Source organism: Mangifera indica, chromosome 5 (genome assembly GCF_011075055.1).
Source record: "Mangifera indica cultivar Alphonso chromosome 5, CATAS_Mindica_2.1, whole genome shotgun sequence".
Lineage (NCBI taxonomy): Eukaryota > Viridiplantae > Streptophyta > Magnoliopsida > Sapindales > Anacardiaceae > Mangifera > Mangifera indica.
Window position 1 is genome coordinate 8,487,917 of NC_058141.1, and position 18,008 is coordinate 8,505,924.

General features: G+C 31.7%; 1 protein-coding gene across 1 annotated transcript; it reads left to right on the forward strand.

Moving 5' to 3' along the window:
• Nucleotides 1-7,506: 7,506 nt before the first annotated feature.
• LOC123216515 (protein SHORT ROOT IN SALT MEDIUM 1-like) lies at nt 7,507-17,820 on the forward strand. The gene is made up of 22 exons (XM_044636943.1): nt 7,507-7,598; nt 7,817-7,921; nt 8,248-8,451; nt 9,268-9,558; nt 9,685-9,785; nt 10,023-10,676; nt 10,782-10,827; nt 11,509-11,601; nt 11,690-11,745; nt 12,158-12,290; nt 13,459-13,670; nt 13,753-13,816; nt 14,027-14,200; nt 14,614-14,644; nt 14,769-15,892; nt 15,979-16,053; nt 16,209-16,283; nt 16,360-16,683; nt 16,988-17,197; nt 17,300-17,341; nt 17,419-17,481; nt 17,565-17,820. Exons 2-22 carry the CDS (start codon nt 7,850-7,852, stop codon nt 17,652-17,654), a joined length of 4,134 nt encoding a protein of 1,377 aa, XP_044492878.1. The 5' UTR covers nt 7,507-7,598; nt 7,817-7,849; the 3' UTR covers nt 17,655-17,820.
• The last annotated feature ends 188 nt before the right edge of the window (nt 17,821-18,008 follow it).

Consider the following 18,008-nt stretch of genomic DNA (forward strand, 5'->3'; position numbering starts at 1 on the left):
TCTGAAATTGGATATTGTAAAAAATTGTATTGTTTTGAAAAGTAAATAATGAACATAAAAAATAGTTTATCCAATAAGGACAAGAGTTGTGTGCGAAGGGTCGTCGTAGGTAGTTGTGACAGGGCGTTAGCAGATAGACGCGTACAGGATAAGAATTTGAAGTATTTGGATTTGAAATGTGGTTCTTATCTAGCCACCTAATCGCCCCTTAATTATAACTGTATTATTTTAATGTCAGGTCAATTTCGTGTTTATCTTATGAAAGAATATTCTATGAATCTCAGCCGTTCCAATGGATCTAACCCCTCCCCACCTGCGGAATTTTAATGAATTTGGATAAGGCCAAATGACTTTGTCCCACCCAAGGATTTATGAAACTATTTTTAAAAGGGTTTTTGAATTTAAAAAAAAAAGTTTTGGTGTTTTTAAAATTTTTAAAATCCTGACAGATCTCTTAAGAGTTTCAAAATTTGATTGTTACACCTTAAAATATACAATAAATAAAAGATATAAATATTATATTATAAATTATAAAAATTATATTATATTGTTAAAATATATAGAGTGGATATGATAATTTTTTAAATAAGATATGAAATATGCATTTACCCTTAGTAAATTATTAAAAAATAACATTAACACCTTACAACACACTTTTATTATTATTTTTTAGAAAATAACATAAATATTCTTAAACGGCTAAATTTAACAATTGACTTTGATATAGGATGAAATTGGGTTTTTTAAAATTAACCAAGAATTTGTTATTTCATAACTTTGGGAGACATATTGTCATTTTGACCTTTGGATAAATACCAAATTTCAAATTTTCAAGAACATTTACTGTTTTAAGGGATCATGGGTAAATTTGGGTGGTATTATTTTTATTTCAAGCCATCTGCAGCCATGTGACTAAGTAGTATTATTATAAGGCTAAAAGGCTCCATGCATTCCTAAACTCACATCCTTAACATTTTTTAAAACTCAAATGCACATTTATCATTTATCTTTTGTTACTTTTCTAAGTTAATTATACATTTTAAAGTTAATTGTAAAGATGAAAATATTATTTTGTTAGTAATATTAAAAAATATAATTATTTTATCTAATTTTTTTCTAGATTTTGAAAACTGATAATTTCATTTTAAACTCAATTTTTATAGTTTTGAAAAGTGACTTTTTATTTTCAATCCATAGAGTTTTCTTTTCTTTTCTCTCTGACCACTGTCACTGTCTCAAATAACTCTCTTTTCCCACCCTAAACCTTTGTCGACACTTTCTCTCTCCCCAGTGGTATTTTTAGCTTTCCTATCACAATTTTTTGGTCAAGAATAAGAGAGAAATTTGGATCTCCCATTTGTTTTTTGGGTGTCATCAACCCTCCTTTGGTGGTCAACGACATCACATCAAAGGAGGAAGGAGAGGGTCGGTTCCTTTCCCCTCTCCTTTTTTGATTTGTTCACACGAACGTGCAAAGGAGACATGAATCCTCAACTCGATTTCTTAGATTTATGTAGACTTTTTTCATGTGATTTCTTAGTCAAAAACACCGTTTGTGCCTTGGACTTCTTTGTCAGCCAAAGATGAAGAGAGAAGCTGAAAAAGATGAAAGGAGAAAATGGTGGAAAAAAAGGGTGTAAGTGTGATGTTTTAAACTTAAGGGGGTGGCTGAGATGAAAATTTTGAGAAGACGAGAAGATGAGTCTGGGAAACCTATGTAAGGGGAAAATGTTTTTTTTTTAAATAATACACTCTTTTAGAAATTTTGATTTTTCATGAGTATGAATAATAAATATTAATAAAGATAAATTTATAATTTATAATTAAATTATCAAAATCTATTAATTTTAATTGTTAATAGATAAATATTTGAATTTTTGAAAAGTTGAGGATGGAATCAGAGTTGCAGCAAACCTGGGGTGGGAAAAAGTACTTTGGCCTTAATATAATTGTGATCGTAATTATTATAATTTGATAATTTAATGGATAATCACAATCACAATCACAATCATATTATAAATTCATTTACAATCATTTCTCTTCGGATCAATTTGTCGGAAGTCCTATCTTTTAGTAATAATATGCTAAATTAATTTTTATATTCGATTTGCAAACTTATCTTTTTTTCTTATTTTTTTATATTATATTATTAGAATTTTAAGTAATATTATAAATGATGTATTATTATATGATTAAATATTATTTTATTTATATTTTAAAATTAATCAATTATATAATGATGTATCATTATTTATACATAAAGTAATATTCATTGATAATACAGATAATTTTAATATAAAACTTTTTCTTTAACCAAACTCACAATACAACACCTAAAGACACAAAATGTTATAAGAATAATGTCCAAACATTTTGCCTAACTGTCAAATCATTTAAGAACACTTATAAAATTTTACTAAAAAAGGATTGGAGGAATAATTTCACATGCTAGGATACATCTTCGATATCTATAAATTCCTTTTATATATTCATTTCGTGTCTATTGAGGAAAACTTCAATCTCTCATCAAATCAAGATTATTCTATCATTGTAATTATTCTATTATAAGTTCAAATAAAATATAAACAAATCTCTAGAGTAATATTTGAATTAGGAAAACTCATGTATCGTATCTACATGTAACTCTACTTCTTTGCCCCATAAGTATGAAATACTACCACAGAGATAAGAAGGAAGAAAAAGAATTGTAATAAAAGGAACACAAAGCTTCTAGCGGTTTCCAATAAATCAACAACATTATTGTGGATGTAAGTACATAAATCATCATCCAAATCACGTTAAAAAGTTTTATGTTATTATTATTCACTCTCTTACTTATAAGCACATTTAATCTTTAATATAACAGATAATAAGTTATTTACTTAACTCTAATTACTATAATCGATAATTTGATAAATGAATTAAGGATAGAGTTTTGACATATCATAAACTTGTCTTTGATTGAGATTCAACAGTAGGGTGATTTTACTATATCACATGCATAATCTAGAAAAAAGTTCTATGAAGTTCGTTTTCATTATGATTTAGATACTATATTCCATTGATATATGTACACATAATCAATGGGCTTTCAAATATAAATTTTCAAAGAGTCAATTTTGAGCTAAAAAATAAGTCACAATAAACCTAAAATGTCACTTATAAAAACCTAAGCGAAAAGAGATAAAATTGATTATTCGAAGATGACAAATACTTTCTAAAAATAATAAAATTATTTCATGAGAAATTGTTTCATGAATATAAATATAACATTTTAAGGCATTACAATATTAAATGAGATAACAGATAAGCCGATAATGTGAACAAAATTTATATTAATGGATTTTAACTAATTATTACTTTGCATAAGAGATATGTAAACAATTTAGAATTTATTTCATAAACCTTTTATATAAAAAGGCAAACATTATCTCATTGTAAAGTATTAGCTTCATTTTGAACACAATTTTTTTTATGGTCTCAAAGCTTAACTTTATTTATACTAGAAAATTCAAGCGTTAAATAAAAAATAAGTAGATAATTTTTACGCCAGCTTCTTTCTTTTTAACGCTTGTTTTTATTATACAACTCATAACATAAGAATATTTTTCATCATTTTTTTCTTCTAAACCTACAAAGATCAACATCTATAACTTAAGCCTCAAAACATCTATTAGTAGATTCATACATATCAAACCAAAACTGATGAATTTCTAAAATTTTCTATCACACGAGATAACACCAATCACTTTTTTCCTATATTTGTCGTAGTATTTATAATTTTTGCCCATATTTCTAATGAAAACATTGATATAAGAGATATCTTCTTATTTAGAATGCAACTAAATGTAAAAGAGGTTACAAATCATGTTTATGTCAGTCTTATTAGTTCTTTATATGTTACAATTTTTTTATATGAATTAAAATTAAAAACGCATGAATTTTTATAAATGAATTTCTAATATCCTCGAGAATCAAGTTAAGCAAATGAACCACATAAGAAAACCAAAACAACTTTCTCTTTTTCTCTTCAAATATTCTACTGATGATCTTATAATTGGATGTCCCATCAGTTATCACTTATACAATATGCTTTTACCCTATCTCTTCCCATATACTATCAAGTAACTCAAACATTTTTGTGAATTTTTTTTTTTGACAAATTCATAAGTATTTATATGTTTCAAAAAATTTGTTCCACTTATATTGTTAATGAAAAAGTTAGTGAGTGACTTAATATTTCCATCTATCCACGTATTTAACATCAATGTATAACAATTATTTTTCCACTCATTTTTTTTATTTTCCTAGTTTTACTAGTATAAAAATCAACATCTTTCTTTAAATAAAAAGCTTTTGCTTCATAGTAAGTAGGAGGTTTGAAATTAAGTTTGAAATTGTGGGAAAATAGTGTAAATATAAACTCAAATTAAATTTAAAATTCCAAACGAGTACCCAAAAAAAAAAGAAAAAAAGAAACTGAACCTAACTAGTTAACAAACTATATATTTTTTATCTTAAATAATGTTTAAAGAGTTTTCTTTTTATAAATATAATAAAAATATATTTTAAAACAATAAAACTATGTATATCTACTTTGAATACATAAATAAATATATACTTATGTCTATTATTATATGATTGAGTGAATTTGAATTAAAAATAAAATAACAATTAATCACATGATGATATATATAAATATGTATTTTTTATATATTTAAAATAAATATATATAATATTACTTATTTAAAAATGGAGAATTTTGATCACTTTGTTAGGGTATAATCCAGTGCAATTCTAACTTACAAAGCCCACCCAAATGTTTCAAAAACCATCATCGGCCAACTCAAACCCAATTTAACGCTAGCCCAGGTGCAATTTGATAAAATCTAAATACACCCAAATCACAAACGGCTAAATTGCCTTTAACCTTTGGTGGGTGTTCTTAGAAAGGAATTTGTGTTCACAGCCAGCCCTCTGGTCCCAGATTCCAGAAAGCGAGCCCAATTCGATAAACTTACAAGCCCCGCAGGAGTACCCAAACCCGCCCCCTTAAAGGTACGTGCCTGAGTAGAGAAGTTATTTATTGGGCCAAAAGACTATTTCCAGATTTGTTGAATGACAAAATTCTCCTGGTAAATTCGAAAAAGCCAAATATTCATCTAAAAACTATTTTTTTAATTAAAATTTGTTAAAGAAAGGGATATAATATTTATTGTATTTAGTGTTGCAAAATCTTATTTTTCAATTATTTATAATTAAAAAAGTATTATTTCATAAATTGTGTGGGATTAAAAACAAATGTTTTCTGAAAATGCAATAGAGCAATAAAATATAATTTTAATATAGACTAATTATATTTAGACACTTGACTAAACAAATAAATTTTATACGATTTGAAACGAAATTTTATGTGAATTTACAATTTTGGATGGTGTAGTTCATTTGTACATTGACACATGATAAGTGAGCACATAAAACAAAGAGTCATTAAAAGTCAAACATATTTAATATAATACGTTATTCAATATTAAATCAATGGTAAAAAAATTAATGGTTTCAAATTTCCTATGTAGATTTATTTAGATAGAGAAAGGGTAAAATTAACACGTAGAAAGTGAGATTGTCATTTAACACATATCAAAAAATATCTTTAAATAAAATTATTAACATTTTGCAATTTTCTTTTAGATTGTATTGCATATTTTATTTTATAATATTAAATATTTAAAAATTAAAATTTATTCAAATTTCTTAATACATTATTAGATTAATAAAAAATTTTTAAATGAATTTAATAAAATATAAAATTAATAAAATAATAAACATATCATACGTCATTATTGGGAGTCTAGTGTATGCATATATTTATTCAAAAATAAAAATGATAATGAAAAAGTATGTAATAAAATCCGTGCCATGAGTTAATTAATTGTGTCGTTAAATTGTTGTAAATTGGTAAATTCAATTGATAAATTAACACTATTATATTGTATAAAATTAATTTTTTATATAAATGATAATTTTGTACCCTCAATTAAACAAAATATAAATATGTAATGTAAATATGTATTAATTTATGGGTTTTTTTTGTCATTATATTAGAAAATGGTAAATCGATAATTTATTTTGAAAACTAAAAGATAATAATAATAGTTTGAAAATTAAAAGACCATAATAATAGAAGTTGGATTTGATAATCGAATAAATTATCTATTAATAAGGTTAAATTTGAATTGAGTTTATTTATAATTAGTTTAAATAAGTTTGAATCTTAGAATTTAATATTTTTTATCTCAAATTTTAGGATATTTGCTTTATAAAACTTATAAACATAAAAAAAAAAATCAATATGAATTGATTAAAATTATATTATTTTAATTAATACACATAAAAAATGATGTTATTTTAATATTAAACCAAATTTAAAGTTTTATTCAAGTTTAAAATTTAAGTTTCACTTTTTTTAAATGAATCAAATTTGAATATTTTTAAAATAAGCTTGATTTAATTCAAATTTACTTATATTCACAAAGAAAATGGATATGAGTTTTAACTTTTTGAACGCATTCCCGTTCCCATCGATGGCATACTTTTACAGACGGCCGCAATCTTTATTTCTCCAAATGTTTTACACCAAATTTGAAGGTCACATCAACTCATTCTGGGATTCAATAGTTTTTTATTGCGATTTGCCATTCTTGCTTTAAATACACTTACTTGCCTTTTCAATCTCTCCTTCAAAATTAGTGCAGCTATAGCAGTTTAGTAATACCAATTATTTGCGATTATTTATTTGTTGTGCTCCTTCTCTCCGACACAATTTTTTCGCCACCATTGTTAAAACTCTTTCAGGATTTTCAAATGATTTACATTTCACACTGGAAATTGGGATGTCAGTCTTTCTTTAGTTTAATATTTATTCAATATAGTGCCTTCTGCCGAAAATGTATATTGTGATAAGTATGAAATGGGGTTTTATTTCGCTCACAGATATACAAGCATGGAAGTTGTTGAGTTCTTCAACTATTTTGTGGAGGCAGAAAATAATCGGCTAGCCCTTTGCTTATGGAGGCCTTGGTTGTTCTTCTTTGAAGGGATTCCTCTTCCAAATTGATAAAATTTTCCATATCCACTATTCTTCTTCTCCAACATCATGATATAATAAAGGTAGTAGATGGTTTCTTAAATGTGTTCTCTTCATCTTAATGAAAAATTTTATTATTATTTCTTACTCCATTTGTTCTGTAACACATACTGTAAATAATGATGGAACCTGTAAAGTTGAGTATGGATCTCTAAAATATATATCTGCATAAATGGATCTGTTTTTAATTTACTTTACAGTTGTTTTAGCCCGACGTATACTCGGTCCGACCCACCTGTTTGTTGGTTTAAATAGAAATGGATGATCAGTGAGTATTTGACTTTTTCAAATTTAAAGGTGAAAATTGTAATTTCAACAAACATTGGGTGAAAAATAATGTTTTGGCCTTATTTATTGTAATCCGGTCCTTAAAACTATCATTTTATACGTTAGGGTTTTTATTATTTTGTCAACTGAAGCAGGAGACTTTAGCAGCGGCGAATCAATCAGAGTAAGTTCCATTATTCGATTAACTTTTAACTTTTATTACCAATTAACGTTTTTGTTTTCAATTTTCCGCTTGACCCAATATTCTCGATCTTCCTCTTTATTTTGTCGCTAATTTGAATGCCAATGCGCAGTAGCAGAAGAAAATCCGAAAAGTTGAAAGAAAAGCAAAGAAACAAAATGAAATACTTTGTTTGATTAACGCTTTTGTTGTTAATGCAGGTTTTGTTGTTAACTATATGTGTTATTTGCATTATGTATTCCTCTAGAGGGAGTAATGCCTACGGGCAGGCGTCTTATGCGGGCCAATCTACTTATGGACAAACTGTAAGTTTAATTAATTATTTGTGTTACTGATTTCTATATAGTAAAGGTCATAAACTCAATTTGGATTGTTTTCAAATTCATATGCATAGACATTGAGTGTTGAGATACGGTACTGTTTATTGTACTTAGTTTTTGCTGGTGATTTTTTTTCCCAATTTGAAGCATGTAAATTCTTTGTCCATCATGAAGCATGTGCTAATCAGCTGTATACTTGAATTTGAATAACTTATGTTTATTTGATTTTTGTTAATTTACATTCATTCACATATACCACGGAATTTGAGGTCTCAATTGGTCCCCTTTTTAAAGAATTTTATGTAATGCAGTTGGGACCTGGCTATTCAGGAAGTTCTGTTGGAGTGCCAGATGGAAGCTCTCAAGTTTCTTTGTCTTCACGACATTCCTCAGTCCTAGGTACTTCTCAGGAGGCAGAAGTTGGTGGGTACAGAGGCCATACTGCTGCAGCACCTCACTATGGGGGTCAGTATAGCTCAGTTTATGGTTCTGCGGCTTTAAGTGGGACACAACAGGTTAGTGATTTTAATTTCATCGTCTACAACTCTTTTCATGTTGGTACATCAAAGCTGACCATAATAACCTTAGCACTGCTGCAATAAGTGGTCAATTTACTTTTTTATTTATGTTGAATATACATTTAAAGAATTAATTATCAAGAAACTAGAAAATAGTAAATATAATACGGTAGACAATATTGATATGCATACATTGATGGGATCCCAAATTTGCATTCAGACCCATCTAGTCGTTGACTTGGCATCGTTTCCTTAATTATATGATGATGTGAGAAGTGAATTAACTTGCAAAATTAACTGCTGCATGAGTTGGTATTACTGTATAATATATTTTAAAATTGAGGTGTTTTGTACTTTTGACACATCAACCAGCTTTCTGTTTCCTATTGAAAGTTTCTGTTGACTTTCGTAGAGAGGTGCTATTGCCTATATGGTTTTTTGAGAATACTGAACCTGAAAATGTTCTAGTTAACAATTTCACCTTCAAGCATTTTGGTTGGTGTGGTCATAATAACTATAAATCCTTAGTTTAACGGTTGAGGATTCTGTTCCACCTTTTTGTTTCTATATGTTTGTAAATGTTGCTTGCCTTGTATTCCTCATTCTGTATGTTAATTTCGTTTTTGATACAATTTTTACAATACAAAATTATTTCAACACTTTTGTTAGGTAGACAACCCATTTGTACTTGCCTGTGGTGCTTTAAAACCATAAAAACTGAAATTTTCAATTGCACTGTTGGAATACAGCCATCTGACTTAGGTATCTAATTTATACTGACACACATCTTTATGATATTCTTTGCTTTTGCAGGTTTCAGCTATGCATTTCAAAGGGACTGGAACATCAACTTTGGAAGGTCGTGGTGGTTATGCATCAGCTATACCAGATTCACCCAAATTTGCATCTAGTGATTATGTTTCATCATCAAGCCATGGGTATGGAGTTAAAGGTGATCAAATATTTACCGAGAAGATCCCTGACTATCCTGCATTTGATAGAAGACAATATGGTGAGCGACAGAGTGCTTATATGGGAAGGGACTTGCAAAGTGAATCTACTGGACGATTTGCTGCCACTGTCGGTTTAGGTCATCAGCATCAGGTGTTGCATTTTTTACAGTCTTTTATAAGAATTTGTTATTTTCTGTTCACTCTTTAGAATAAGATCTGCTTGTGGCCTGTTTTAATGATTTACTTGGAATCTAAAATTTAATCACTATGTTGTCAGTCTGAGATGTATGATCGCATCGATCAGGCATCATTGCTTCGACAAGAACATTTGCTGAAAGCTAAATCCTTGCAATCTTCCACTCTTGATGGGGGTTCCAGGTATCTTCTTTTGATTTATATTTACTGCATGACCAATTTAAATGAAGCTTGATTTCTTTTTATAAGCTCTCAGTGATCACTTGCAGTTAATAACCCTTTCTATAAATGCATGGCCGATGTCCAACTTTCCTTTTAAATGATATACTTGGTCTATCCCTTGGGGTGATAATTTCTTGGCAACTGTCCTAGATGGTAATATGTATCTTGTTACACTGAGTGTTGACAAATTTCTGGCAGACAAGCTGATTATCTTGCAGCAAGGGGTACTGCTAGTCATAATTCCACTCAAGATCTTATGCCTTACGGAGGGCGAGTGGATGCCGATCCTCGCAATTTATCTCTGCTTAATTCTTCTTCATACAGTGGACAACATGCTCCATCAATATTAGGGGCAGCTTCAAGGAGAAATGTGGAGGATCTCATGTATCCACCAAGTTCTGCCAACCCTGGTTATGGAGTGAGTTTACCTCCTGGTAGGGACTATGCAACTGGGAAAGGACTTCGTTCTACATCTATTGACTCAGATTATCCGGGTAGTATGTTTTCACATGGTGTTCATCCAAGGATTGATGAACGCAAGGGTGACAGAGCAAGCTATCTTCGAGACTTTGAGCTAAGGGAAGAGGAACGTCGTCGTGAACATTTACGTGAGCGAGAGAAAGAAAGAGAGAGGGAGAAGGAGCGAGAACGACGACGACTAAGAGAACGTGAACGAGAAAGAGAACGTGCTTTGGAGCGTCAGAAGGAGAGAGAACGAGTGCGCAAACGTGTCATCGAAACTAAGCGTGAACAAACTCCACCAAGAATCTCTAGGGACCGTCATGGTCCCTCCTTGACAAAGGAGAGAAGATCCTTACGGCGAGATTCGCCACGCCATGAAGTTCTGCATAGGTGGATCTTGATATTGTATTTTATGTCCTTGTGTAGTTCTGAATATGTAGCTCCCTGTGTATCTTGCAGCCCTTGTAACTAACTTGGTGTTCTGTTATGCTGAAGGCGTCATTCACCAGTTAAAGAGAAAAGGAGAGAATATGTCTGCAAGGTAAAGAAAAACAATACAAGAGCTTCGTCATGCGATGATAATAAAAACTGCTTCCTCTTCACAGATCTTCTCCTTTCTCTGTGGGGATTGCATTTCATCTTGATAATTCTTATTGTCCTTCTCACTTGGGATTTTCTTTCTGAAAAGCTAGCTTTTGGAGTTCGGCTCAGGGTTGAGCATTTTTGCTTAGATCTCCTGTGCTTACAAATTCTTAATCTTTTGTTTAAGGTGGAGTTCTCCCTGTTTGTATAGCATCTGACTGGTCATTTGGCTTCAGGTCTGATGCCAGCTTCTTGGGATTTTTTGCTGCTGTCTGTCCGATTGGGCTTCTGACCCTTCTTATAATACTTCTCCTATTCTTCTTCTTTTCTTTTTCCTTCGCAATGAAACGTGCATTGATCAAATCCTCTTCCTTTATATTTTGGTGGACGGTCTTGCTAAACTTTATAACTTCAAAGCGCATGAATGTGGAAATTGTGTGGTATTATGCTTTCTAAGATGGGCTGGGAAGTTATTAGGATAAATTGTTACTGATATTGCAATTGAGGAACATTCCTTGTAAGAAAAGTGAAGTGACAGAAGTACTATATTTCTATTAGTAAATTTTTTTGCTGTATTACATATGTTTGATTTACTGAATTGCATGTGTAATTTATACTGGTGTATAATACTATCTTGCAGGTTAACTCATCTGGTTTGGTAGATGTGGAGAGAGATTATATATCTATAGATAAGAGATATCCCAAGCTTTTCGTATCTCCAGAAGTTTCCAAGGCATGTGTTTATAATCTATATTCATTGGATGTGATATAAGTTTTTATAATTGAATGCTGATTTTAACTTGTCATTCCAATTGTTTTAGGTTGTTGTGAACTGGCCGAAGGAGGATCTTAGACTCTCAATTCATACTCCTGTTAGGTAATCATTCCTTACATGCTATATTTGTTAAATAGATTTCATTAATTTATTTTGTACTTTTCTGGATGTGTTGTAGTATTTATATTTTCTGGAATGTATATTTATTTGGATGATACTTGCCAATGTTGTTCTGTATATTTGTCAATAAAAATGCATCTATAATATATTTTTCTATGTCGGACTGGGTTGCTGAATAAAATCAGAAGAAGGCAATGAGTTTTAAAATCTCAGAAGGGTTTCAACTATAATTGTGACTAAATTTTCTTTTTTTTTTTTGCTTTTCTTGAAACTTTTTGTTTAACCAACTGGATGAACAGAACTTCATCTTAATATACTTGGGAAAGTATGACAGAATAGAAGCATTTATAAGGGAGGAAAAGTCTAATATTTCTTTGCATTCTGTAATGGACAGTTTTGAGCATGATTTTGTTGAAGAAGAGACTGCAGATGACCCAAAAGAGCTGTCAACCAAGCCTTTGACTGAAGAACTGGCAGTATCAGAACACGAAAGTACAGAACACGGAAGTACAGTATGGAATGCGAAGGTAGATTTGTTCGTAATTTTTCATACTTTCAATGCACCTGATTCTTTATTTCATTGCATGAAAAGTTGACGCCAAGATGATGTGACTCAATTTGGAGCTTTTCTTCTGATAATACTCTTCAGCCTAAGTTGAGATTATTTTTTGCAGAGTTTATTGGATATTATATTTTGTTTTTTTTCTTGAGCAATTATTAGATTTAAATTGGTCATTTTTAATGCTTTTTATGGTTTGTGTCTAGCCATGAATATATAACTAATATTTAAAGTGTTGATGCTTTTTTCTAAAAGCATGGAATCTTGAATTCATGTGTTGCCCCATGGATTTGTGATAAAAGGTTGGTGGAGCAACATACCATATTTGTGTTCCTTGTGAGCTGCCTGTGTTGTTTGATTATTGCTTATAGGACAGGATCTGTGAAGTTAAGCATATGACTTTTTACCGTTTGGGTTGTTCGGCCACTACTTAACTAATGGTTGCTTGGAGTCTACAATCGGGATTGGTTGATGTACAATTTCATTTTGGTTTGGTAATTATGGTGATCCCAGCAATTTAAATGCCAAATGATTATAATAATTAAATGAAACCTAGAAGGATGGTTCAGGGGTGAAAGGGGGGCAATAACTGAACACAGATATATATGCAAGTAGTTGAAGTCTTACTGTTATTTTGTAAAATGTGGTAAGATATAAATGCATGTTTAATGTACTTTGAAAATGATGCTTTTTAATTTTTTTTGTTGATAGGAAAAACCGTATACATTAAATATATAAATACAATATTTTTTTTTCCATATTTATCTTTGATATAAAGGAAGATCGTCTTGCATTTGAGGTTACTTTCTATCATTCCTTGTTCTAATTAAGCAATTGATAATGTTGAATTTCCTTGGCTAGTCTTGTTTTGAACTAGTGGAGCTGCTGGTACATATCCATTTGAAATTGCTCATTTTGGGCTTCCTGGTTATACAACCTGGGACAGTTTTAGCCACTGCATTAAATTGCATCTTTATTTGTACAATGTTAACATTTTTTCTTTAGTGTGCAGTGATGGATAGATGATTTTAATTTTATAAAATTTTTCTCTCTGGGCGTTTTGCTGAGATTTAATGTTCATAACTGCTTTAATGGTCTGTTAGTTTTGAGTAATAATATTTGTCTTGCTGTTTCAGATCATTTTGATGAGTGGACTTAGTCGGAATGCTTTTGAAGAGCTGTCATCTGAAAAGAGTTCTGATGACCGCATACCCCATATTTGCAATATTCTTAGGTTTGCTGTTCTTAAGAAGGATCACTCTTTTATGGCAATTGGTGGACCATGGCATTTAGCTGATGGTGTACAGCCTTCAGTTGATGATTCCTCTCTAGTTCAAACAGCTATTAGGTTTGTTTATTTGCTTCTTGCTTGATTGCATAGAAATATACTATTGTGATGCTTTTATCAATTTGTGATATTTACTTCGTAGATATGCAAAGGATGTGGCTCAACTTGATTTGCAGCATTGTCGTAATTGGAATCGGTTTGTTGAGGTAGCTTGTTTCTCCTTAGCGATAATTACTTGACTTAAAATTTGTCTATTTGATGCTTTCTTTCTTTCTTTATATTTTATAAGGGGCTGTGTGTGTGTGGACAGGGAGGGATGAGAATAGTGGTGGCTTTTGTTGTTTTATGGATTTACTTACATGTGTTCTCTATGTTAGAAAGCTAATTTCAATTGCTTCTTTACTGGGAGACTGCAGATACACTATGATAGAGTTGGCAAGGATGGACTGTTTAGCCATAAAGAGGTAACCGTGTTGTTTGTTCCAGATTTGTCTGAATGTCTTCCTTCATTGGATGCATGGCGAGCACAATGGCTTGCTCACAAGAAGGCCATTGCTGAGAGAGAACGTCAACTCTCTTTGAAAAGAGAGGTTTGTTGGTTTCAACTTTTGGAACTGTATTATACAAATAATATTTTCTAAGTTTCAGTTGTTGAAGGAAATGGATTTTGTACCCAGATAGACACAAATACAAACGTATTTGCATGAGTGCACATGTTTTCATTTCATGCATGTCCAGTCAGTGCTGTCTGAAATGCAATTTTGTAATACATTCCTATTTTATACTTTTTGATTTTTACATGCTTACTAGGCTTGTTGAAAATCTTGATTACACACACACACACACACACACACATATACATGCATATATATACATATATTTATATACATATACATACTGTTGATTGCTTTTTTCTTTTCCTAAACCCTTTTAGAAATAAAACGAAGCATGAGCATGATGGTTATGTTTACATTACTAATATGAAACTATTCTATTCTTACAGAGATCAAGGGAAAAGAAGAATAGACTGAAAGGTAAATGCACTATATTGATTCCTTCTTAGTGCATTGTCATTCATAATTTTGCTGTTTGCTTCAATGACCAAGATGGGATCGCCTAACAATGTTTGTATATTCTTTGTTTAAATTAATATTTCAGACAAAGAAATGGAATCTTCAAAAGATGTTGAAAGGTTGGACAAATCTGAAAAAAAGGAGTCTTCATCTTCTGGACAAGCAGTTGATATTAACAAAAATGAAAAAGGTGGCTCTAGTATGGTAGGGAATGCAGCCAACCAGAAAGGTAATGGGAGTAACAAGAAAGTTGAAAAAACAGATGGTGGTGAAACAGGTGTGGGTGGCAACAATATTGAGAAAAAAGAACAGGGAGAAACTGCTGGTGCTCAGACAGCTGGCAGTGCAAAGCCTGGGAAGAGAAAGATAATTAGGCGGATTGTCAAGCAGAAGGTCACTGATAAAGCAGTAGGTTTGGAGAATTCTGATAGCATCCAGGTTGATAAGCTGGATGAGAATAATGCAAAACTAGAGATCTCAGGTCAACAGGAAGAATCTGTGGCTGAACCTGCTGGAGTTAAAACTTTTGCTCGGAAGAAGGTTGTGAAAAAGGTTCCCTTGGGGAAAACTACTCAGGATGAAGACAGAGGCATTCAGCTTGAGGTGAAAGCCGGGGGGGAAATGAGTTTTTCTGATGATAAACCAAAGGATAGTTCAGATCCTGGCAGCACTGCAGCTATTCAAGATACCATTGTGAAAACAGCTGCAAAGAAAAAAATAATTAAGAGGGTGCTGAAAAGGAAGGTCACTGGAAAAGCTGCTGATGGGGTTGCTGACATTAAGATAGATAATGATGGGGATCAGGAGAAGGTACCACAGACACGGAACCAAACAGAAAATACTGAGAGGCATGCAGTTGATGCAGAGAATGAGCTAAACAAGGTTAAGAAAACAGAGAAGCAACCTGGTGTGACTAATTCAAGCAAAATAAAAATCAATGATGTAAAGGAGGATAAGAAAGATGGAAAGGGAGCTGATGTAGAGACTGAGTCTGGGAAGGAAAATGGTTCTCCGAAGGATAATTATAATGGGAAGAGAGAAAAATCTAAAGAAGTGGAAAAATTAAAGGACGAAAAGGCACAGAAGGATAAGGATGGAAAGGCTGACTCTAGAAGTAATTCCAGAGAAGTTAAAGAAAAGAGAAAGCCTGAAGAACCTCCTCGGCAGCCTGGATTGATTCTGCAGACTAAATGGAACAAGGATTCTAAGGTAAGTAGATTATGATTTAGGAACAGTGGTATAAAGAAATATTTTGCATATGCATCTTTTCTAATTTTGTGTTCCTATTGCCACAGCTGCATTCATTGTCAGTCTCTCTGGATACACTTCTGGACTATACTGACAAGGATATTGAAGAATCATCTTTTGAGGTAGGTTTTTCTGTTTTTACTCTTTGCTGCTTCGTATACAGTAGTTTTATGACTCCCATCTGGGCCTCCAAGGCATTCTATCTGGCCTCCAAAGTACTTGAAATGAATTAGCAGCAGGTTTTCTCATGCCAATAATGTTCTTTCTGCTTTTGTAGCTTTCATTATTTGCAGAAACACTGTATGAAATGCTTCAGCATCAAATGGGTTGTCGTCTTTTAGCATTTCTCCAGGTTTGTTTTGACTTGATTCTTTTGATGTATATCATCTGATTCCTTATCATGGCCATTTATCACTGTTCATGTTTAGAGACTACGCATTAAATTTCTGGCGGAAAGGAATCAACGTAAGAGGCAACGGCATGAAGTCCAGCTGAAGGAAAATGAAAAAAATTCATCAGTAAAGCGTCCAAAAACAAACGAGCTTACCGAAAAAAATAAGACTACAGAGTCTGAAACAATAAATATGGTGCAACCAGATGATGAAAAAGCTATGATAAAGGAGGAAATTTCTGTTGGTCATTTGGATGAGTCTAAGTTAAAAGTGGAATCAGAAGAGGAAGGTCCTGAGGAAGATCCCGAAGAATGTGAAGAATTGGAAGGTGCTAGTTCTCAACAGAACTCTTCTGATGAGGTAGGTTTTTCTAGATTTTTTCATCTTTGTTTTTTTATTAATTCTCATGTATCAATATTGAGGGAAAAAAAAATGTTCTTTTAATATAATCTATTCAGAATGTCCAAGATGTATATACATATTCTGTAAAGAAAGCATTACAACCTGGGACGTAGATTTACACCTTTCAATTAAGTTTTTCCCACACATTTCTGTTATTTCCATTATATTTCGGTTGATTACTATTTGATTGGTGAATAGTATATCTAATTTATATTTGAATATTGGCTTTTACTAATAAGCTTGGGCACATCTTTTACTACAGAATGACGAAGAAAATGATAAAACTGATACAAATGCTGAGCCGGGTCAGGAGGATGAGAATTTGAAGGATGAAGCTGATGTATCTCCCAAGGAGCAAACTAATATGGAAGATACAGAGACAAAACATATGTCTGATGTAGATATGGATGAAAAAGGAGAGAGAAGGGTAGAGACAGAGAAGAAAGACAATGTTGATAAGGAACTATTACAGGTATTTTTCTGGACTTGCAAATCTTCATACTCCATACCACAAATTAGGCATGTAAGAGGGGGTATTTCTTCTTCACTTATAAACTCTTCGTTTCTGCTTCAGGCTTTCAGGTTTTTTGACCGGAATCTTGTTGGCTACATAAGGGTAAGTAAAATCTTTTGCTTATCTTGTCCAGTTTGATCACATGAAATAGTTGTATAGTGAATTTCTTGGCTTTTCAGGTTGAAGACATGAGGTTGATTATCCATAACTTGGGGAAGTTCCTTTCCCACCGATATGTCAAGGTGAGAATATGAATTCTGGCACCTAAATTACATTTTTGAATATAAATTTCACTAACTCATGTTTGGGAACTGTGGTAAATTAGGAACTTGTGCAAAGTGCATTACTCGAGAGCAACACTGGCAGAGATGATCGCATTCTTTATAGTAAGCTAGTGAGAATGTCCAACATTTGAGGCCTTGAGATGAGATGTTTGGGGTGTCGAACTTACGAATAGCTGCTGTTATACGTTCTTATGGTTCTTGCGATTGTTATCTTTCTCTACATATGCACATATGAAAGTGTTCATACTTTTGACTGGAGAAAGATGGCAAATAAAGTCTCTTCTACTTTTTAAAATATATTTTTGTCATCCACACTACGAGGATAATGCCCCTTGATACTATAAGCTTTCCGTACACATTTCTTTTGTGTGATAGTGAAATGGAAAATTTATAACCTTGATGCTAGTATAGTTTGGTTTGGTCTCGAGAATTTGACAGGAACATTGTTATTTGTCACAAGGTTTTCAAAATCGGAGCGGGATAAA